The following is a 23,332-nucleotide window of genomic DNA, read 5'->3' on the forward strand; positions in this document are numbered from 1 at the left end:
GGATCTCTTCTGCCCCCCACCCAGGAAACCTCTTGGGTTAGAGGCACTTGGCGGCAGGCACCACATCCCACAGCAAACGGCTCTGTGTGCAGCATGGAGGATGGAAAGCTGCCCGTTGTCCCAATGGGCTCCTTTCCAGGCCCTGCGGTGCTGAGAAGGGCCAGGGGACCCCTGTCACGGTGGACGTGTAGGCAGCTGATCTGAGCTCAGAGTGCCCCYGCTGAGTAGCAACGTGAGAAACTGCAGGACGTTGCAGACTGCAAAGGGAGCACTGCTTGGCTGAATTTGGTACCAACCACCACTGCAGCTGGTGCTCCCTCCCTGTCAGCACAGCCCTGAGGACACCTGGCTCTGCACTGCTTACCTTGGTCCAGTGGGAGTACAAGGACTCCAGAGCAGGCACCATCATGCCGAGGCTATCTGCAACCCAGGCACACAACCTCCACGCACGAGTCATACCTGGGGCACAGTGGCATGTGCATCCCTTGCTGTGGAAAGGGTATAGCACCTCCTCTTGCAACAACAGCTTTGGGAAAATAGGTTTTCTCTAATGTCATGTTCTAGCCATCCATTGTGCTTGCAGGTGGCAAAACAGCTAAGAATCCACACCTATGGGTTCTAGCGTGTCAGYGTAGAGCTGGGGGCAAATGGACGTGGCCCGGTGGGAACATGACTGCTGTGCTGAGCTTGCTTCTGTCTGTTACCAGCTGCACCCTGCTCCGGGGTAAGTCCAGCTCTGGAGCTGCTGCATGCTCTTGGTGGGCCAGGAAAAGGAGGCAAAGACCTGACTGTCTCATTGTGGCCTTGGCTGCAGGGTCTACAGTGGAGGAGGAAGTACAGGGACAGCTCTCAGACCTAAAAAAGGCACTTGCAGAGAGGAGGGGACCAGACTCGGAAGACGCAACTGGGCTTTTCTGTGTCTCAGAGTCTCCAAGGAAAGATTATCTTCCACATGCAGCTGAGAGAGGTTTGAGAAGTACACTGCTCCCCGGCCCTGTGGGGCATACCGTTGGAGGAGTTGGGTGGTAGAGCCCTGCTGCTGGGGCAATGTGGATGTTTTAATAAAGAGATGGAGATAGAGAGTGAAGTCAGTAGGGCAGGCACGTGGGCAAAATCAACGTGCACTTGGGGATACTCAAAAAGGTGAGATGGAGTGCTAGGACAGCTTGTGCTGGGCTCCTCTCTCTCATCTGTGGGGGAACCAGCTGGGTGCCTCACATGTGCTACGGRTCATGGAAGCAGAGCCCTGGGCTAGTTATGTTCCCTGTGAGCCTCCATATCCAGACAAATGGCCTCAGAGTCGGTGCCTTTTCAAAGAACGGTAAATAGGATATACCAGGGTGTGTTGGGTCATGGCAGAGATTCCCAAAACATAGATGCTGAGAGCCATGCTTCCAGCCAACCCTTGCTGGAGACCACCAARGAGTCGGTAACCAAGGGGTTGTCAGGGTGCGTGGGCCCATGGTGCCTGCACAAAACAGTGAGATCTGCACAATGTAGCCACGAGCCGGGTTAACGTGAGATAGTGGCAAATGGTGAAGGAGGAAAGAGCCAGGCAATTGCACCCTGCTTGAACTCCAGCAGGTTCCACTTAGGTGGCAGAGGGGTGAACATGTATMTCTCTGTGGGCCATCTTGGAGAAGAGCAGCATTGCCTTTTTTTTGCCTTTACATTCCTTTCTTCCACTCCCACAGGTACGTTATTTCCCCCACGGAACGTGACGCTAGCAGCAAAAAACTTCCATGTTTACTTGACATGGGAGCCAGACCCTCGCTTGCCCAGCAGTGCCAGGTACCAGGCCGAGTGGAAGAGATGGTATGTATAGAACTGGAAGGAAGAAGGTGTTTTTGTCCCTGATGCCTCCAAGCCCTGACCTGCACRCTGGGGGCTTCCTCTGCCTCTCTTGCTGTCCAGATATGCTCACTGGCTGATCACCTATCATCTGATACTTATGGCTGATTCYTCTCTAAGGCCTGAGCATTCTACCAGAGGGTTGTTTGACGAGGAAGTTGGAGGCCCTTTGTTAGCCAGAGGACTGTTTTCCTGAAATAAATTTCATAGAATAACAGAATAGTTGAGGTTAGAAGGGACCTCTGGATATCATCAAATTCAAGTCCTCTGTTCAAGCAGGGCCACCTAGAGCAGGTTGCTCAGGACTATGTCAGGTTTTGAATATCTCCAAGAATAGAAACTCCACAACCTGCCTAGACAACTTTTTTTTTTTTTTTTTTAAAAAACTGTGGAAGGTGGTCAAAAAAGGTGGGTTCTTTTTCCTTATGTTTAAATGGACTTTCCTGTGTTTCAGTTTGTACCTATTGCATTTTATTCTGTCATTGGGCACCACTGAGAAGAGGCTGGCTCTGTTCTCTTGACACCCTCCCATCAGATACTCATATGCATTGATAAGATCCCCCTGAGCCTTYTCCCCTCCAGGTTCTTCAAGYCTTTGCTTATATGAGAGATGATCTAATCCTTTAATCATCCTTGTGGCCCTTTGCTGGACTCGCTCCAATATGTCCATAAGATCCCAGAACTGGACACAGTAGTCCAGATATGGTCTCATYAGTGCTGAATAATCACCTCCCTCATTCCAGGAGTAAGGCTCTTATTTGCCAGCAGTGTCCTGGGCTACGTTATCCATGTTCTCTGACCCACTCTGCTTCATCAGATTCGCAATGGGTATCCCGCACTTGGGGATTTGCAATGATTTTCCACTTTTTTGGCACCTACTCAYTGCATTCTTTTCCACTTGGAGGTCTAGGGGGAAACCCCTTTCCTCTTCTCACTGGACCAAGGCAGATACCTGTTGGGGAAACAGCACCAGCTCGTCCTGGACTTGTGAGCTATATTTTGAAGATATCCATGGTATGTGCTGGGCAAGAGTGAGAGCAGTGGACGGAGACGACCTGTCCAAGTGGGTCTGTTCTAGTGAACTGCAGCTGTACAGAGACAGTAAGGACTTGGGAACTCCTCTAGCTGGACTCCTGCTCTTTTGGGGAGCTGATGGGGGTGGGGGGAATGGGACCCTTKAAGAGGTTGATACTGATGGGAAAAGTATAGAGAAGTCTGATCAGAGGAAAGAAATGCGAGTATAACTGCTGAAAAAGGACTCTGTTATACTAGCGCTATGCAAAGCACAGTGGGACTAGGGAAGAGAGACAGTGGAATGGGAACTCTGGGAGTCCCCACAATTTCTATGGGCCTGGAAATGAAGGTGGGYGACAGGCCTTCATTTGTTCAAAGCAGGTCCAGGTGTTGTCCAGTTAAGCAGAAACCATMTCCAAGGATGTAGATTCCTGCACCCCTTTAAGTCCCTATTCCAGTGGTTGACCATCTTTATGGGGAAAATATTTTATATATAATATAAATACATTACAAATAAAATAAATCAGAATTTCTGTGTCTGCAGCTTGTGCTGTTGCCTCTGTCTCTAGACACCTCTAGGAAGGGTCTGGCTCCATCCTCTCTCTACCTTCCCGTTAGGCAGTTGCAGGCAGCAGCAGCAATCCCCTAAGTCTTCTCTTCTTCGATCTGAACACACCCAGTGCCCTTAGCTTCTCCTTGTACCTTCTGTGCTCCAGCCTCRAAACAGCTCAGGAGCATCCACAGGGCTCACTCCATGTCTGCCTGAGGCTTGGGAATGCCAAAACGGACCCTGGGCCCAGATGCTGTGCACAACAAAGTGGAGAGCCCTTCTCTTTGATCTAGYGTAGGTTTCCCTTATTATAGAGTGGGCTTCATGGTGCCCAAAGAGATGAAAGAGCTGTGGCTCTAAGCCTAGGTTCAGATCCAGGTTCCCCATCTACATCACAGAGCAATGTTGATGGGCTTAGCAGGTGGGGTGAGGGACAACAGGCCCAGCAAGTTGTCCCTTCAGCATAAGGATTCTTGGGAGAGGGATTAAATTCTGCAGTGAGCCCTTRTCACCACCCCACACAAGTGCCAGTTCAGAAGTCCAAGAACTACCCGTGCCTAGAACTGGAGATAAACAAGCAGGAAGAGAAGAGCTTTACACCTGCCCTCTTACTTCTGTCCTTCCAAGCTTCTACAGCCATTTGGGGMTTGCTCTCATCCACTTAGGCTATGGACCAGAAACAGGTCTCATGTGCATGCTAGGGCAGCCATCCTCCACCCCAGCTGACAGCACTAGCTTCCCCAGGAAAGGTTGAGAACAAGGTGTTGTGGTAATCTGAGTCTCTGGAGAGCATGTTGAAAAATGGGCAGAAGAGCAGCTGCCCTTCCAGGCTTCCCTCTTAAAAACATCTCCTATTTGCCCCTGTCACGGATCTGAGAGGTGCTATGTAAGGGCATTTTTGTCCAGGCAAGTTAAAGCTGTGCAAGCTGGTTTAGGCAGGAATAGCCCCTACAGCACCATCTTCACCCTGACTCCTGTGTGTTGAGGTGATATGTATGTAGGGAAGCAAGCTGTGAGCATATGTCTCTTCTCTATCACCGGCTGACTAGAGCAGTCTCCTGTCCAAACAGCATAGCCTTCCCCTAACCAGTCTCATACAGGGGTGTCACAGTGTGCAATGATTCACAGACGGGAACTAGAAGCACCAGTAGGTTTAACATGACTCTGCTGGTGTTACCAGAGGTAGCAGAAGCAGCAATAGCTGTCAGAAGCACCTGGTTTATGGGGTTTCTAAAGACGGTTTCATAGTATGAGGTGTTACCAGGTTAGACCTGCCTGCAGAAACATCTTTGCATTAGGACTGGAAAGGTCAACAGAAAAGWATCATTTTCAGACAAATGAGCCTGCTGTGTTTTGAAGGTTTTTTTTTTCCTTCCCTCCCCTCTTCTATTTTCTACAGCAATTGTGGGTCCTCCTAAGCTCTCTTGGCTGCTACAGGGTCATARCCTTGGCATAAACATCACCATGCCACTCACTCCATACCGAAGGAGAAATGGTTCTTACAAGCCTATCAACAAAGTCCTATGGAGCCTGCAGTACAAGCTGGACCTTTATGAAGAGGATGTACTCACCCAGCAAGTATGTGCTGGAGAGAAAAGGGCTTTCCAACTACATGGCAGGGGCAAGCAAGGCTCAGAGGGCACAAGATTTGCAAAAGCTTTTCTGATGCAGAAAAATGGAGCTTTTAGAAGGATGCTTTTGAGTCCTCCTCTAGATGCATTGTCTTAGCAACATCTGGGCCTCAGACTGATGGCCCCCATAAAGTTGTRGGGGTTGCGCAGGTAGTTCAGCCACCCATCCTGCCAGAGCAATGCCTGCTGCTGGGAGAGAGACACCCTCACGGGCAATGGAGCAGGCCAGGCTTGCTTTCCTGATGTGCAGAGATGGGGAGCTGGAGAGATGAAACTTGGAGGTCTGGGGATCCCTTTCCTCTTCTAGACTACACGAATAAGAAAAGAACTGTAACAATACCAGCTRGGGTGAAAGCATGCGTTGGCTATAAAAACAAATGTACTTTGGGACCTGTGCCAGCCACTAAAGGGCTCCTGGAGTGAAGAAATAAATCCCGAAGACTCTGATGAGTGGGACAGTAGGGTCTGTGCTCAGTACTGGTCCCATGATATTGAGGTTGATGGACATRCTACTTTCCATCTCTGGCTGTGTTTCCTAATGCCAATGAGCAGAGCTGTGCACAGACCTCTCCTGGCCCTATGGGAGGTATTACCAGGTCCCCTTAGCCAACCATCCTCCTTTCCCCCTTCCCCCCACCTTCTGTTCCAGGTGCCTTGTGAACAGAAGGGCAAGGAAGCTCACTGCATGTTCAAGTACTTGAAATCAAGCACCCAATACTGTGTCCGAACTGTGACAGTGGGCATGCGCAGGGAGCGGAGCAGGGAGGCTGCACAGTGCATCACAACACCAGCTCCTCCTGAAGGTGAGAGCTCTTTAGCTGTCTCAGCTGCTGTACTTCCATCTCAGGGCCCTAGTTCAAGACATGCAGATGTGTCAGAGGGAGAGGGACACACAACCTCTGGCCATTCTGGTCAAGTTTGGTGACCTAGCAGGACCCTGCGAGGACCCTTCCACCTCTTCTCTTGGAGGAAAATGCTCTCTTGCCATCTGACTTTGGCTTACCCTGCACCTCTTGCTTGGGTCATCCCAGCCTGTCATGGGAGCCCCAGGGAAAAACTGGCTTTGGGCACACTATTGGGGATGCCAAGTGTGGTTCCTCCAACTCTCAACCTGTTCTGATCCCCAACAGACTTTTCCCAGGTCCTCCTCGCCGTGCTGACTGCCGTCTTGCTGGTGCTGTGTGTGGCCGGGCTCTGCTTCTTCAGGCTGTATGTGTTTCTGAGGCCCTCGGAGACACGCATCCCAAATTCACTTGTGAGTGAACTATCCTCTGCTTCCTCCTCCTGTGCACCATGACTGAGCCAGGATTACCTGTGTTCTCAGCAAGCTTAGCACTTTCTTCCCTCCGCGTCTTGTATCAGCTTTTGGTGCCCTGGTACCTCACTTTGACCCATCGTTGCCCCAGGCCTCATATTGCATTGTAAGAGTTGCCGATGGATGCATCAGGCAGCTACAGGCCACACTGAAGAAGTATGCCTTGGGCAGCATGTAGCCTGGGAGTGTAGTCCATGGCACTAGGAGCCTCCTGCTTTGGAGACCACTGGCTTTGCTTGGCTGTGTACCCAGGTAGAATAGTATGGAGAAGAAGAGGGAAAGAGTAAAAAATGGTGGGGATGCTATCCTGGGGTGGTCAGTGGTCTTGCTGAGACATAGCCCCGTGCCACATTAATAGACTGCTCTATCCTTGGGTCAAATGCAGCAGTGAGAGAAAGCTTCAAGATGTATCCTGGATTACAGTTCTGTTGAGCTAATGCAAATGGACAACTAAATGTCCTGAATAAGCGGAACTGGTTTGTAAATCTCCACTTTCCATGGGAAACATCCCAATGGAAACAGTCCCAAGAACAGCCTTTCTCCCTGGGACCCAGTTCTTCCCAGTGTTCCCACTTCCCAGTGTTGATGGTGCTAGTCCTAGGAGTGCCAGCAGCCTGGTCTCAGCAGCCTTTTGAGTGCTCCACATGTGCAAATGGCCATGCCCAGCTGTGTGAGCTGAGAAGCACTCCATGCCATCATGGAGAGGACTTGACAGGCTTTTCTACCTGCYCTGGCCCAGTTTGGTCACAGTGCCCTTTGCTTTCCTGTTCAGTTGGCTTCTCTGTGGGGATTGCTTGTGTCTTTGAGCAGACAGGAGCTCTTCAGCAGCACCTGATGCTTGGGAAGTAGCTTGAAAAGCAGCAACACTGAAGTTTCAGCAATCTCAGACTGATTGGTTTGTTGCTTGTTTTCCGGCAGGCTATTCTGAATGAGGAGTTGACTGTGAACACCAAAGTGCCCACCCTTGAACTTGAGGGGGACTCATTCACTCTGCTCTCACTGGCTGTGCTTCTCTCCCATGGACCATCTGCAGCTGAGCAGAAAAAGCCCCAGGTTCAGCTGCTCCATGGAGGAACCTTTTCCATGGAGATGAGTGGCTACTGTGCCAATGGATTTAGGCCAGACTGGCCAGAAAGCGAGGCCCTGTCCTTTGTCCCTAGCCAGCTGGAGCATGTCTCAGACTCAGGGGCCTCCTCACCCCTGGAGGGGTTGGAGGAGGACAGGGAAGGGGGTGATGTGTTGACTTTGCCAGCCCAGCTGCCTAGTGGCTCATGGGCCCRTTTGGAGCAGCCAGTGCTGGCAGAACTGAATGGTAACAGTTAYAGGGATGAGGAAGACTACCAGACATCTGAGATGTGGCTTTCCTTGCACCTCCAGCTTTATTCTAAATGCCAATGCCCACTCTTGGGAGCAGGCAGCAGCGTCTCTCTGACTCCACAGCACACAAGTTTTAGCCAAGAGGACCTAAAGGAGAACTTTGGCACAGCGGAGCCATGCTGCCAGCCACAGGTACCACTCAGCTCTGTGAAGCTGCCGGCCGAAGAGGAGGAGAGAGGCCAGCTYTTCACTGCCCTCTGCCTCTTGCATAGCCACGGGGCTGAGCCAGAGCTGGGTGACAGCGACACACAGCAGAATGACTCGAACCAGGCAACACCAGGCTGGCAGTGCGTCCCTCTGCCCAGTTCCTGTGAAGTGCCCTATTCRCCCCTCAGCATCCTGCAGGCAGCCACCTTCTCCGGCTATGAGATGCATCCCTTGGTCACCAACGAGCCCCAGTGTAAAGAAAGGGTGTAACAGGAGAGCAGGATGCATGCCTGCTGTCAGGAGCCAGATAGCAGCATTAATGAGCAGCTCTGGTGGATGAAGAAACATTACCCAAAGCTGACCCAGCCATGATGGAGTGCTTGCTCAGACATGTTCATGCCTCTTTGGGGCTGAGACTGGGCCAAGAGTCCCAGGCAGACAAGTATAAGCATGCTCTAGGACCGGCTGCCATGGAAAGATGTCAACATCTTTTGAATTTCCCTGTTAATTTTTGGTTCTTCATGTACACACATATATATGTGTATATATGTGTGTGTGTATGTGTGTATATATATGTCTTATATATATATTTTTAGCAAATATGTATGTAAATATATAAAATAAACTTTTTCCATTATGTTACAGAGGGTTTTTTTTTTTTTTTTTTTTTTTTTTTTTTTTTTTTGCTTGTCTGGCATAGCTCTGGAAATACTGATTGTGCACTGGAACTGTTTTTAAATGACTAATTTATTATGGGAAAGTCTCTTCCATGCCTTTTTGTTTCTGACTTAGAAAACCAGTGCAGCTTTGTTCAAGCAGTATCTGGGAAAGGTGACAGGAAAACTTGGGGCTTCCCTGGGAGGAAATTTTGCCTGTGGCTAGTCTGTGTGTTGTTGTTGCCTGGGAACAGGCTGGTACTTTAGCAGCTGCAGAATAGTTTTCCGATTCCATCTGCTACAGCTGGGGCATTCTCCTTTTGAGTAACCCTGCCCTGGGGTTGCTCCCTTGGGTATACTGGCGAGGCCGTGGCTGCAGCTAYGATGGCGAGGGGAAGCCCTGATTCCTCCGTGTCTGGCAGCATCTCACCTTCGTGTTGTAGGGGCCAGGACGAGCAGATCTGAGCTCTGGGGGATAAATCAAGAGATTCAAGCTGAGTCTGGGAATAGGTGAGAAATCACTGCTGTTCAGCACCCTGGCACCTACTGCAGCTGGCAGAGCTGCCAGCCCAGCGAGCGACACTTTGGGGAAGCTTTCGGGTGAGCGCCTCACCTCCCTGGCCCTCAGCCATGGTGGAGCTGCACCAGGTTCCTTAAGTGCTGCAGCGCTTTCTAGTCCAGGTTCCCAGYCAGTCACCCCTCCGACAGCCCTGCGCAGCTCCCCAGCTGTGCAGCAGCCCCATCGCTGAGGTGACTGTGCCCTTCCTGCCCATGAGAAGTCAGCCTTCCTCTTTCCCTGCTGCTGGGGCTGGCTGATTCATCTAGAAACCYGTAGCACACTGGCTGCGGTTTTCTGGCAGCTGAGCGGGGACAAGGGGCAGCCCCTGCCTTGCGGCTGTGCAGGGCACCTTGTCACCTGCGCCCCGCGTCGCACCCCGTGCTCCACACCATCCCCTCCAGGACAGGGGATGAGGCAGTCTCAGGGCACGTGCAGACGTTGAGGGTGTCACTGAGGGTGATACAGATAGGATTTCTCAAAGGCATCCAGGAAATCAGGAGCTGTTCCAAATTCCCTGCATTCCTACCTGAGAAGTAAACAGAGTGGAGTGGGAGTGGCTGGCTCTGCCAGTGTTTGAGAGCTTTTTCCTTTAGCTGGAAATTGCTACGTTAGAAACATGTTGTCAGCCCTAGGGGTTATTTTTTACTTTGGACCTGTTCCCTCCAGCTTAATAGCTACTTCTTGACTGGGAGAAGAATGGAAACTGCTCAGATACTGTTAGCCACCTGGTCTGGGAAGGATGGCAGCATGCTTCAGAAGAAGCTGCTAGTGCAGTTTACCATTTCTAAATTCCTCTGAAAAAGCCCAATGCTAAATGTGTGCATCAAGCCATGATGGGCATGCAAGAAGCTGGAGCCARCATGCAGCATGAAGTGGTATCAGTGCAAAATACTTGGAGATTCCCCCTCCCCCCCCAGGTTAAAGCATGTCCCAGGGGCCCTGATCACAGGCCTGGATTTTAAGATCAATCATCTATTGTAGTGTCACTCTTGTCCTTGCAGCAAATGGTTAAAATCCCAATTGCTGCACAAGGGATTGCCTCTCCATCTAGCCATTTTCTGGGACTGTCCCCATAATGATGTTCTCAGGTCACCTTGACTTTCACACCTGGCCCTGAARTGGGCAGGGGATGAGGTTTGCTGTGCTAGTGAGCTCAGCTGCTTTGATCGCAGCTGTATGAAGGTAGTAAGGGGGTCTCTGTGGCTGCCCCGGTCCTGGGGACAAGAAAGCCTTTGTGCTTTTCCAGCACAAATGGAAACCAAGCCCAAATGCCATCAGCCTCTCAGTTTGGTGAGAAGCGCTCGTCTCTAACACCCCTGCGTTGTGCTGGGGAGGGGGGATCTCCAGCTGTGCTCGTCATACTGAAACCCTTCTTTGTGSTAGGGCTGTGTGCTGCGTACTTCCTCCTGGGTTGAGGTGTCGAGAGTGGAAAACTGCCAGAGCTGGGCTCGGAAAGTCAACTGGCCCTGAGCGCAGAGGCAGAGCCCGAATGTGATCTGCTGTTGTTGTGAGACACACCARTCCCAGTGGTGCTTGGGATTACCAGGAGCAGAGACCGCGCTATAGCCACGATCAGGCATAGCCTTCCCCTGGGAAGTGCTCCCAGAGCAGGTCAAGGAGGTGTCCTCTGCCCTGGCAGAGAGGAGGGCAGCTGATCAGCAAAAGCTCTGTTAGTTATAATCAAGGACATGTAGGCTAGAAAATAGCCTGAGTTGAATTTTTAAAGAAAAAGGAAAGAAAAGGTCCTGGGAGCTGCTCAGAGGGACATGTGTGTTACCCATACACTCTATTTCCTTCTGACATTTCAGGCTCAGTACGAACAAAAGAGTTTCATTTTCCTTAATTTGGGCAGTGGCTATCATATGCTATGCTGTTTCTTTCTTCTTTTTTTGATAGAATGAAATTTTGGGCATGAATATATGACATTGCTCTGGATCACATGAAATGGCCTTTTTAATTTTCAGGTGTTTAAAAAGCAAACCAAAATGCCAGGTCAAAATTCCCACCTTACTAAAGTTAAGCAGACTTCAGAGGAGATGGCAATTTGGGACAAATACAAGAGTGGAAGCACTGCAATCTGCAAATGCCTGAGCAAAATGTTCCACCCCTACCTCCCCTCCCGCCATCCCAATGATTTTTTTTTTTTACTTGAAGGTTTTGAGGCAATTGAGCTACATCTGTGACTACTCTGCAAAAATTTGCACAGCCAAAACCATGTGCCTGCTTTTGCCAAGGTCTGTTGTCCGGTGGTTGTGCTATCTGGTTGGTGGATGAACGGCAGCATCACAGTAGATGGGAGCWGCAACCCTGGGAATTTATTGAGTGCAGCTCCCGTCCAGGACATTTTCTTCCTGAAGAATTCCAGAGATGCATTCCCACTTCTACTTTGAGACCTCCAGGAATGGAGAATCTGCCCTGCTCTTTCCCCACAAGCGGTCAGAGTTTTCCCCGGTGACTCATCACACTTTTCCTTTTTGTGGTTTCTTGTCCCATCCCTAGAGAACAGCTTATTTCCCTTCAATATTCCTCTGCATCTTCATYCAGTTTCTTTTCTAGTCTAACCCTTTGATCCTTTTGGTCTGACCCCATAAGCTGTGTTCTTTATACTTACAACAAAATGCTGAGCTCTTGCAGAGGTGCTGGACCTCCCTGAGATTCGATCTGGACTCTGACTGGGTTTGCTTTGGCCGTGCATGGGCCCACAAAACAGTCTGAGTGACAAAAATATTTACAGCTGGCCAAAATCACAACTGCAGCCTGGGGTGAGCCCAAGAAACCACATTACATCTGCATCAGGTAGTGCTCATGTGCGCACCATTCACCAGGGAGATGGATAATGCCGRGTTCTCTTCTCACTGGTGGTGTTCAGCAGATGCTATCTTTGTACTTTGAGTTCAGGTCTGGAACAGGGCAGTGATGTGGTTACGTTTTTACCTCCAGGATGCTGACTGCAGCCAGTGATTTTAGTAAAAGATGCTCTGTGTCCTCACACAGCAGATCATAGGAAAAATCGAGTCGGAAGGGACCTTGTCAGGGCTTTAAGCCATCCTCCTCTCARAGCAGGTTCACTGGTGACATCAGGCCTTTTCCTGTCTGGACTTGGAAACCTCCAAGGATGGAGGCTAAACATCTCTGAGCATCCAGCTGCAGCACTGGACTGCCCTTGATTGTCAGGAAGTRTTTGGCCAGTGAGATGAGTAGTTTGGGGCCCTTGTTCAGGAGCGAAGAGAGATTACATGCTAAGGGCTCACACTCTTCCATCATTCATTATGGTGTGTGGGCACCATCCCCTCTGTGCTTCACAGTCTGTGATGTGTCTCCAGGTCACAGGCAAAACCCTAAGTAYGTGGACTCTGTTTGACTGACCACCTCATATGCAGCAGTGCCAGCGGGGCAGCCAGCCCCACCACTGCTCTTGATCGTCATTTCATGGTTGCAGGGAGTTTTCRAGGAGCCATTCAAGGCTGGCTGGTRCAACAYGAGCCAAGATCTGGGCTGTGAGCTAGGAGGTGCTGGCCTGGGATGGTGGGCTGAAACTGGCTCCCATGACTGCCTCGTTGTCTGATGTGATAATTGCTAGTATTAGTAGTTCATCTTCACTGGTTAGTGGAGAGTGGTTGAAAAAGAGAAGTAGCTCATAGGCTGCCCACATGATGATGATGATGCGCCCTTTGCACCACARCTCTCAGTTATGTAGAGGGATGTCTGAAGGGATCCCAACCTGCCCAGAGCCTGAAGAGGAGGCTGAGATTGTTTCGGGATGCAGCCAGCTTTTTTTATAATAATCGGTCATGAGGCAGGGAAGGGAAGGAAGGGGAAGGAGAAGAGGAAAGGGAAGGGAAAGGGAGAGGGGATAGGGAAGGAGAAGTGAAAGAGGGAAGGAAAGGTGAAGGAAGGGAAGGGGGAAGAAAATTCTGAATTTCTGGCATGAGATCACCATGGGTGACTCAGGTGAGCCACCCTTCAGCAGCGGGGCATCACCCAAACCCAGAGGGTGATTTAAGTAATTGAATAGTCCCTGTTCTCTATGGCACAGAATTAGTAACAGTGGAAAAAGACAAATGATCGTGACATTTCAACATAGCATTTTAGCAGCTGAATTTTCCAAGTTGAAGTGAGAAGAGTTTTTGCACCCTCCGTCTCTACTGGAACCACTATCAGAGGTGTGAGTAACTTGCAGAGCTTTCCGGTGCAATGGTGAGAAGGTGCCATGCTTGACCGGACACTGAATGCCTGGCACGCCTGGACACAGAGCAGCTGCTGACCTGCTCCCACTATGTACGGGTTGGGGTCTGAGGATGTGAAGTGTGTCTGGCCTATTTCCTGCTTTGAACACTATCTTTCCAGGTGCGAAACATTTTAGCAGGATGAGATTGTACTATGTGATAGAGTGGTGTGCAGGAGCAGATTCCCAGTCCCAGCCAAGCCTGTGTAGCAGGAGGAGGCGACTGCCTGTTCATGTGCCTCAGAGCTGTGTGTTTTTCCTCCCTTACTCTTGCAGGGTCATGCTTACGTGTGAGCCTGGCTCCAGCCCTGTGCTGGAGGCCTGCAGTCTTGCCTTTCACAGGAAGGYTGTGCTGCCATGTGCAGCTACCTCATCCCCACAGCAGTGCTTCTAGCCTGGGGAGGTAGGACAAACTCCCTTGCAGAATAGTTTGCGTTAGTAAGAGCTAAAGTCGTCTGTCTGCAGAAGGTCTGGGAGCAGCTGAMCATGAGTCCTAAGAGGCCACCTGTGTCCTGGGGCTCCAGGACCTGGGGGCTTGGTCTAGGCTTAACGTCCATCTCAGCCCTGCAGAGTGCATCATCGTGGGGGTCAACCACTGTAGTATTCATGCTGACCAGGACCTAGAGCCACAGTGCCATGCCTGAAGGTATTCACCGTGGAGGCTTGTGAAATCTCTGACTCATTGTAATCGATAGGTTTGTTCCCACCTGCTCTTTGTGCTATTGTCTGTGTTTTAAACTTCCGCTGGTACCAAATCAAAGCAATGAGGGGAATGCAGCTGAAAACAGCTCTTTCTTAGAAATAGTAGTTTTAGGACTCTTCAAGAGGGTATTTTTTATTACTAATTCTCAGAGAGCTGAGTTGCCAGTCTGTTCCAAATTAAACTGTAAAAGTATTGGAGAGGGGAAAATTTCTATGCGGGGGCCAGCGGGACTTTTGCAACGACAGATAGGAAACACAATACCTAATAAACATGAGGGAGATGACAGCTCCTGAAATGACAGGGCAAAATTAAGCACTAATAATCAGGCTACCAGAACCAAAATAAAAGGCCTGCTAACCGTTGAAGGGGGGTAGCGGGTGGCAGAGAAGCAGAGATCTGTGTCTTGGGCTGGAGCCCATCCCCCGGAACTCCTGTGACCCTGACAAGTAGGTAGGTGCTTACCCACTCTCCATCCTGCCCATCATTTCAACTGCCACAGCAGTGCTGCCGCTCTGGGGGCAGCTTATGGTCTATCAAGGTTTTCAGGAGCCTGGCTTCCTGGCCTTGGAGCCGTCTCCAAGTGCTGTCCTGCATGAGCTCATGTATCTTGCAAGGTTTCCTTGGACAGGCTAGAGGGGGTGGACCACTGCAGGTGGTCTCTCACCAGAGRTTCCTTGCTCAGTAGGTATGCTGTGCACAGTCAACGCCTGCTGCACCTCCTTAGTGTTTCCTRTGTGCCTATCCACCGTTTTGTCTGTGCTGTGTGCACTTCCCATCTCCCTGTAGCGAGCTCTGGCCTTGGATGRGTGCCCGGCCCAGATAAATACTCTCGAAATCTCTGGGGTCTTTGCATCTTGGCAAGATTATATTTGCAGCAGAYCTTCTTCAGACTTACCCTCCCCATTCTTGAACTCAGAGCTCCCCAAGCACTGGCCAGATTAAGCCTGGCCCAGGGTCTTTGCAGGGGGCTGGTGGGACTTCTGCACTGCGGAGAATAGCAATGGGGATGTGCAGGAAAGGCATTTTCCACTGCTGTGCAGCCCTGCAGTTTGTACCCATGGGACTGGGATGACTCTGCTGGGTGCTTGCATCGTAACAACTGGACAGGCCCAGTGGGTGCCTGAGGTGCGCCTGCTACGCTAAGTGCAGAAAGGGACATGAAAGCAGGAGCATGTGCTCCAGWTGTAGTATGCACTCTTCCTGCTGGATGAAGATGGACACAGAGAAGGATCCAGGTCTGGCAATGTGGGACCTGTGGTAYAAAAATGTAGTAGGCACCCCTGGAGGCAGAGTGCCACCAGCCTATGAAGCAGGTAGAAGAGTGAAGGACTGGGACCARTATTAATAATGTTGTTTTTATAGAGACTTATGACTGTGGGTTACAATTCTTGCTCAATAAGGCCCTCTTATCCAGCCATCCTTGTGAAGGGCTGAGATGCTTTCATGATGGCTCCGTGCCTCCAAATGTGTCATTGGCTTGGCATGGACCAGCAGTGTCAGAGCTTTCCTCCTGGACCTGATAGTTCAGGCCAGAAAGGCTTCCCGGTCCTTTGCATCTGGGCTGCAGTTAACTCAGGCCATTGGTTCTTGCTTCATCTCTCCCTGCACTCTGCAGGTTTGCTCCTATGTAAGGCCAGCAGATCAGGACACTGAGGAAATTCAGAGCTTGACTCAGCCATGATGCCTACTASAAGGTGGAAAGGGACTGTGGTGGTCCCAGAGGCTGGAGATCAACAGGAAGCTGTGGAAAATACATTTGGAGCACCTGTATGGARAGGGYTGCAGGGCTAAGGAGTTAGGGGGAGACATGGAAAGCTTGAGCTGGACTGGTTGGTTCAGAACTGAGTGATTTCTGACAAGGCAAGAGCTTTACTGAAGCTCAGTAGGCCTGGATCCAAGTGCTGAGTGCCCATGGATGATGGTGAAGCCCAGGTCACCTTTGGTGTGAGTGTTYGGGCTGGGAGGCATGTGCTGGAGGGCTTTGGGGTTGGGCTTGTTGCAGAGCTGATCTATTTCTGCTCCATGTGTTGGTCTAGAAGAGCACTGATTTGGGGACTTGTGAAAAGGATCTGGGCCTTCAGCATGTGCTGTGGATATTCAGGTCAGCTCTGCTGAAGCTGAGGTGACGGAGCTAGGAGTTGCCCAATTCTTCCACCAAGTCCCATTGCTCTACTGGACAAGTTTTTCTGCTTTGGTTCAAAGGAACTGCTCAGCTCACCTCTACTCTTCCGAGCAGAAAGCTTGGACATGATCTATGAAATATGACCTGGGCCTTGTGCTGCACACATTCCTGATGCAGGAGTCTACCTCCTGCAATGCCAGAGTATTTCTGGACACAGAGCTGGCTGGCTTGGCTCAATGGCCTTCAAACTCTCCTTGCACTGCTTTGGGCACACAGTTTTGTAGCTCTCAGCCCACTGAGACACCTCCTGCCCTTAGTGATACACAGTACAGATAGAGCTGCCCTTTGAGACTCGATGCATGCAGTTCYGCATAATACACACATTAGTTCACAGAGGTCATTTCCACACATGGCTCATGTATAGTTCCTCACCTTTCTGGACTAGCAGGTCTGCCCTTAAACAAGTGGTCTCCATGCTCCTTCAGCCAAATGACCCTGCAGATCAGAAATGCTACATCAYGGTGGTGAAATATTTGCAAGCCTTTAAACACTCGAGCTCCTTGAAAACGTTTATCCAGCCTGAGATTCTGCAGGACTTGCCAGAGTCTGCTAGTCARCCATGATGATAAAAACACCAGCCTCTTATCTCTATCCCTTACAGTARCCTCCTTTCCAGGCTGCTGATCCTGCAACCAAAGCTGTTGGTTCACAGCCACCTGCTTGAGGAAGACAGAAATGTCTGTGCCTGCTGGGCAGACACCAGAGAACCAAGCTGTTTGCTTTAAACTAAGTAGGAGTGGAGAAGAGGGGTGTTATACAGACAGGGTAGACAACAAAACACAAGTTGGGTTGAGGGGGCCTCCAATGGATGCATGCAGCTGGGAATGTGTGTTTGGGACACGGCTGTGGGCGACCTCCGTACACCCTTCCTGGGAAACCTGCAGGCATGACCACCTCTTTGAAATGCCTGTACACCAATGCATGCAGCATGGGGAACAAACAGGAGGAGCTGGAGATCTGTGTGCGATCGCAGGGCCATGATCTCRTTGCAATCACGGAGACATGGTGGGATAGCTCACATGTCTGGACTAGATGATCTCCAGAGGTCCCTTCCAACCTTACTGATTCTATGATTCTATGGTTACCCACAATACGAGGTATCACCTTGACTGTCTTAAAGGTAAACACAAACACCATTGTTTTTATAAACAGTGAAGCAAAAAGAGTTACTGAAAATTAGCTCCTGAAATACTTTTCAGTGAAGGGCTTTGCTAACTGGTCTTAGGAGATCAGTAACTTGAAAGATGGTACACAAGGTGTATTATGTTCTAGCCCAGTCTACTGGAGGGGTATATTTGGGTCATAAAGCAGTACGTCACACTAATCTTCCAGACTGGAAATAAATGTGGAAAAAAGACACAGAGACCTTGGTGCACAGGTACTTTGGCAGCCATCCYGAACCCTAGTGGTGCCATTGACACAGAATTGATGTAGATGCAATTGGATGGATATACAAACAGTTGAATGAGATGCTCTAAATGCATGGGTACATCAACTGAAATAGCTGGAAAGCCAATGCATTCACCATCTGAACTAAGGAAGAGTCGAGGGACAGTTTTTTGGAGCTGCTTTTCCCTAATACAATCTCTTCTGCCTCTCACCATCTCACCCAGCCTCTTGGAGGCAAGGTGTTGGTGTAAACATAGAGAGCATCACTGTCCTACAGGCTGCAGGAGGCAGTCAAACTCCACTCCGAGCAATCATAGAATCGTAGAATCAGTAAGGTTGGAAGTCTTCAGTCTTCTCTCCCCCAGGCTAAACAGGCCCAGCTCTCGCAGTCCTTCCTCATATGGCAGATGCTCCAGCCYTCTGATCACCTTCGTAGCCCTGCGCTGGACTCTCTCCAGTAGCTCCATGTCTCTCTTGTACTGGGGAGCCCAGAACTGGACASAGTACTCAAGATGAGGCCTCCCCAGGGCTGAGTAGAGGGGCAGGATCACCTCCCTCGATCTGCTGGCAGCACTCTTCCTAATTCACCCAAGGATACCATCGGCCTTCCTGGCCACAAGGGCACRTTGCTGGCTCTGGCATGGACTCCTGCCAGTGCCATCAGTCACAGTCTGCATCCCCTTTGGAAATTCCAATCTGGGCAGAGCCTCCAGACAGGTCTACTTGGTTCATGCATGTTCAGGCACAGTGTAACTGGTGTAAAATGGAATGTAACTGACTTGCAAAGAAGGGCTATGGTCCTCAAAAAGCCTTCTGGGCTGAAATTCTTGTGAGATGACAAATGTGGTCCCTGTTGCACCAAGCTAACATCCCAGTCTGAAATCTGCCACCTTCTCCCTGTGATCTTGCTCATACTTTCTACCCATGTCCCTTTGTCATGTCCTGACAGTAGAATTGATGAATCTGCTTCAACGCTTTTTCATTGTACTGCATGAAACCTGACATTCAGGGAATAGGAACAGATGAAAAACAGCCTAGATGATATAGATTTTGTCAGGAGAAAGATGCCAGCTCACTTGTGTATTCAGTTAGGATGGATGACCATTTTGCCTCATCCGTCTACAACTCTGATCTGTGTCTGACACATAGGGATGTGCAGACAGAAGTAATTGTCTCCTGTTAATGTGCCYTCAAGCTGCCTCATGAAAAACGAGAGTCTGTGTCGAGGACTGCAGACACTGTCAGCTTTTCATGGTCAGCAGGGTCATGGTCAGCAACAAAATAGCTGTTGGGCCCCCAAGCATTCTGCACAGTCTTTTCCAGTAMAAGTTCAGCAGTGTCCCCCCACGAAAGCAAAGGACTGAAGAAATGGAGAAATATGGGTCTCCCATCAAAATTTCAAATGGACTTCCTCATGGCACTGCTGAAGCAGGCACTGTCCAGCCTGGAGGAACGTACCTTTTAGTGGTAAAAGGGGACTAAATGAAGCTTTATGTCTCCTCTCCCCCATGAGTAAGACTCAAGGTTGATTTATAGCTCCTGGGAGCTTAAACTTCTTCTTGTGTTTGTCAGACTCTTTCTTACTTCTTCACGTTTTCTTACATCTGTCAAATTATTCCTCACTGCTCTCAGCCAGCGTGACACTGTGAGTGAGGGTGAGAGATGCTGTCGCAGCAAAGATGGCCTGTCCCAGGTCACAAAGGTGACCGGTTTCAGCCGGATTTCTTTAAATTAAACCTCTTAGGCAAAGTAATTTAAATAAATTACTGACAATTAGAGTATGCTGACATTTTATAGTAGTTTGAATGTGAAGTTTGTCAGTAAAATGCAAAATCAAATGGGAACTGGAGAAATCTGAATGCAAAAAAAAAAAAAAAGAAAAAGAAAAAGTTAGTTCCTGCCAATTCTTCCTCTTCAGGTCCCCGTAGTGAATGAATGAGGATCGAGGATCTGGCTCTGCACCTACAACTTTTAAGTGTAGATCATATCTGTACTACTGTCTCAGGAAAAGCATTTTTCAGGCCATGTCTCTAGGAGGGACATCGACTGCAAGTCCTCCCATCATCAGCTGCCTTTTCTCAAGAGGGAAAAAGCATGTGTTTAAGCTGAAAACATCCAGACTTTAGCACTGACTGTGAATTGCACAATGAGCACATTTTTGTGAAACCAAGCAAGAGTACTTTCARTGATGTGCAGCGACTTACTGGCCTGGACATTCGCAACCTACGGGGGCTGGGGCTGCCAGAACTCAGACACCAWGTGAGTTTTGTCCTCCTCTGGAAGAGGGAATTTTACTATCAGCTTATGAGAGAAGGAGACAGCCTCCTCTGAACACCAGCAAGGCCAAATACTGTCTTAGCAAGGAAGCTCCAGCTGCTGCTGTCTGTTGAGGAGGARCATTATATCTTACCTGATCCTGTCAGAGAATGGGGCACCTGGTACACATCAGCTTGAGATGCCTTTGCAAGGAAGACTTTGTCATTGTCCTGGTTCTGCCATCAGAAGGGAAAGTGGTTGAGGATATGTGGTGACCTTTGGGGAGCAATGTCGTGTGAAAAGGAAGAGTGGTTCTCGATGCTTTGTCCAAATGTCATCCCCCTTGTCCTCTTCTGATCCCTGTTCAGCTTTGGCCAGACCTAGCAGGGGCATGGTTAGCCTGTAAAGCCTTCCTTTGCCATTCCTCCCTCAGTGCAGCAAAGCCATGGTAAACAGTGGTGTTCTTTGAAATCCCAGTGAAGCATTTGTCAAAGCTCCTTGTCAGGCATGATCAAGCAAAGATCAAATTGGGGAGAGAGYACAGCCAATTGTCTCTTGTCATTAGGATTAATGGCTAACTCAGAAGACAACACAACACACCTGATGATAGCATATTGATTACAGAAAGTTGACAGAGGCTGGAGGACATAAAAGAGAGCCTCTTCACACTTCATCACTTACACACTCCTGGGAAATTGGTCACCAATTCGAGAAGGACAGAAGATGCCTTCCCAGATGTTGGTAGTCACCTTGGCAGTACTGTTGGAGGCTTGCTGCATTAATGCTTACCCTGTCTACCCTGAAAGCAATGGGGTCCAAGGTAAGGGCAACTAACCTGCATGTTTGTGCTTGTAACCCAGGTGGGGTTTTTCCTTGTGCACCACCTTATGGCTGGCACTGACTGCTGGCTCAAATCATTTGGTCCATGCCTAATGTTTCATGTGAATTTGGCTGCTCTGGACATGCACAGCAGTGCAACTTCCTTCTGCCCTTTTCTCTTTGGGCAGAAAGGTCTCCTGGCCTGGGAAGAGGTTTCCCTGGTATTGTTTGGAGTACATCCAGTAGAGTTCAGTAGTTAGATCCCTAGGGTGACCAGGTTGAGCAAAAGAAGACTAGCCTGTTCCTAAGGGACTGCTTTGGTTGTTGTGATCTGCAGACAGCAGAGTTTGGGCGATGTGTTCAGGTATTCTGGGATGAGAAATGCAATTGCCCTGGCAGTTAGTCAGTCCRGAGTGTACAGACTAAACAGCTCTGTAGACTCACTACTTTTCTGACTCCCTCTGTGGAAATGAGGAAATCACAGCTCATGTGCAAAGCAGGGTGTAAACGTCGAGTAGCCTTTGGGATTGGGCGAGCTCTGTTCACAGTCACTGTGAGAGCTGGCATCTCAGTGCTGGCTGCCTGTACAGTGTGTTGGAGGCTCTACCGCTGCTTGGTACCCTGCTACGTGGTCACTTCATGCAGGTCTGTGCCCCAAGGGAACTACAGGTAGCAGAGCCCACGTCTGCTAGACTTGGGGGCCAATGACACCATYTGCATCTAAAATTACACCTGAGGGAACCCTTTCCAAAGGGGATGTCTATGGTCCTGGTCTGCATGTGCTAATATTGACCCGTGAGTAAAACTTGCCTAGACACAGCAGGCCTCCTGGTGTGGGAGACGAGGTCATTTTGGTAGGGAGCCTGAGCTCTAGAAGAAAGCATGAGTTCAGCCCTATATCTCAGAGATTTCTGCAAGGCAGCAGAAACTGATAAGTGCTTGCACTCATGCTCTGATCCTGCCATGAGATCGCGACAGTGGAACCTTGCATAGCCCACACAAGCGAGCTCTAGCTGAGGCATGTTGTTCAGCGTTTCTGAGAAACAAGCAAGCACATGGGCTCTTCATGTCACTTGGCTGACTCATGGGGACTTCTGAAACTGCATTAACTTGGCTTTATGTCTGAGGCAAGGATCTGAGCAAAATTCTTGGGATTCTTCAGTTCCCAGAGCCTGTGATCCTGCAGAGCTCAGTGGGAGCATCCTGTGGGGTTGTGTACGGGCTCAGCAGACACTGGAAGAGCTATGGACCAAAGGGAAAGATGCTGGAAAGCACCAGACACACACAGTGGTTTCTAATTAAACACAGTTAGACAACAAGAGTCATTAGTTTTCAACATTCACCTAACATTTCTTCCTATAGCGGCTTAGACTCTCTTTTCCTCAAAGCAATGCAGACAGGCTGTGAGACAAGCTCACTCGGGCAGGATTTGTGCTTACRTTACCTGACCCCCTCATAAAGGGAGTCTGGATTTAACCCTTCCAATTTCCACCAGTGCAGAAAGCTGGCTAAGTAAGGCTTAGCAAGGCACTGAGGAATGCTGCCAGCCATCCTCCAAGACTGAGGTGCTGTCAGAAGGCTCTTTTGTGATAATGGGAGCCCCAGAAGCTAATGGCAACCCTTCCTCACCCACCCACTGTGGTCATGCTGAAGGCAACACAGAGTAATTCATTCTCCCAGGCTGMGAAGGAGCCTTGCTCGCAGCTGTCTCACAGACTAGCATTTTGACTCCCAGCCCAAGCCAGCATTCCTTTGCCAGAGGAGGAGACAAAGATCCCCAGTCTTCCTCAAACAATCTACCTTTCACTCTTGGGAACCGTAGTCAATGTTGTGTTCAGGCTCTCAGTACCGCTGCCCAAGGAGCAGGCAAAAGGAGCTACTTTGTCCTTGGCACTGTCTCCTCCTTCGAGCCAAACTTTATGCTGACAGATTTTAACCTGGCTGACAGTTCAATTGACTTTGTGGCTCACAGAAAGCCTTTGACAGGGCTCTGGCCATTCAGGAACATCAGTTCAGCTCTGCCTTCACCAGGGGAAGGAATGAGACATGTCTGGAAAGTGGGTCAGGGCCAAGCTGAGTCCTGGGACTCAGGATCAGCYGGACCAGGATAGAGCTAGAGTGGGGGCATGTGCAGACAAAGGTAGACAGTGGGATGCTCTTGAAAAGAAGAAGGCCTACATCCAGGACAAAGGAGTGCCACAGGTTAGAYGGCCCCAGGGAGCATGGAGAGAAGTAGATGCTGGTGCCATGTCCACTCTTCCTCTCTCCTTCTCCTGAGACATGTTTCCTTGGCTCCTGCCCATCATGYAAGACTTGCAGCCCCTGCATGCTCATGGCTTTTCATACGTATCTGTTTTTCTTTTTTCAGGAAATAAAAATGCTCTCCGGGAAGATGTCCCTGACCGCCTGGTGGGTAGGGCATGCTGCCTTGGCTTTGGGGCAAGTGGTCAAGGGGTATACTGCTGGTCAGGAGAGTTCTGTGAGCCAGCTCCCCACAAGGTCCCAGAAAACCCTGTCCCTACGGACCTTTAAATTGGAGGCAGTCTGTTCAGAGGCCCATGYTGGTGCCAACACTGCTTCCCTCCTCAATCTGACAGGGAGGTGGGGGGTTGGGGGTTCATTCTGCTTGCTGAATGTGCATTGCACACATGACCCTCT

At 49.8% G+C, this 23,332-nt stretch overlaps 1 protein-coding gene across 1 annotated transcript; it reads left to right on the forward strand.

Moving 5' to 3' along the window:
* Positions 1 to 624: 624 nt before the first annotated feature.
* LOC146584707 (interferon upsilon receptor 1-like) lies at positions 625 to 8,381 on the forward strand. Its single transcript, XM_085324249.1, has 7 exons — positions 625 to 724; positions 1,695 to 1,815; positions 2,756 to 2,952; positions 4,815 to 4,993; positions 5,696 to 5,849; positions 6,177 to 6,301; positions 7,280 to 8,381. Exons 1-7 carry the CDS (start codon positions 670 to 672, stop codon positions 8,153 to 8,155), a joined length of 1,707 nt encoding a protein of 568 aa, XP_085180375.1. The 5' UTR covers positions 625 to 669; the 3' UTR covers positions 8,156 to 8,381.
* The last annotated feature ends 14,951 nt before the right edge of the window (positions 8,382 to 23,332 follow it).

The sequence above is a fragment of the Rhea americana genome, unplaced genomic scaffold (genome assembly GCF_003343005.1).
Source record: "Rhea americana isolate MKP2758 unplaced genomic scaffold, rheAme1 scaffold_90, whole genome shotgun sequence".
Lineage (NCBI taxonomy): Eukaryota > Metazoa > Chordata > Aves > Rheiformes > Rheidae > Rhea > Rhea americana.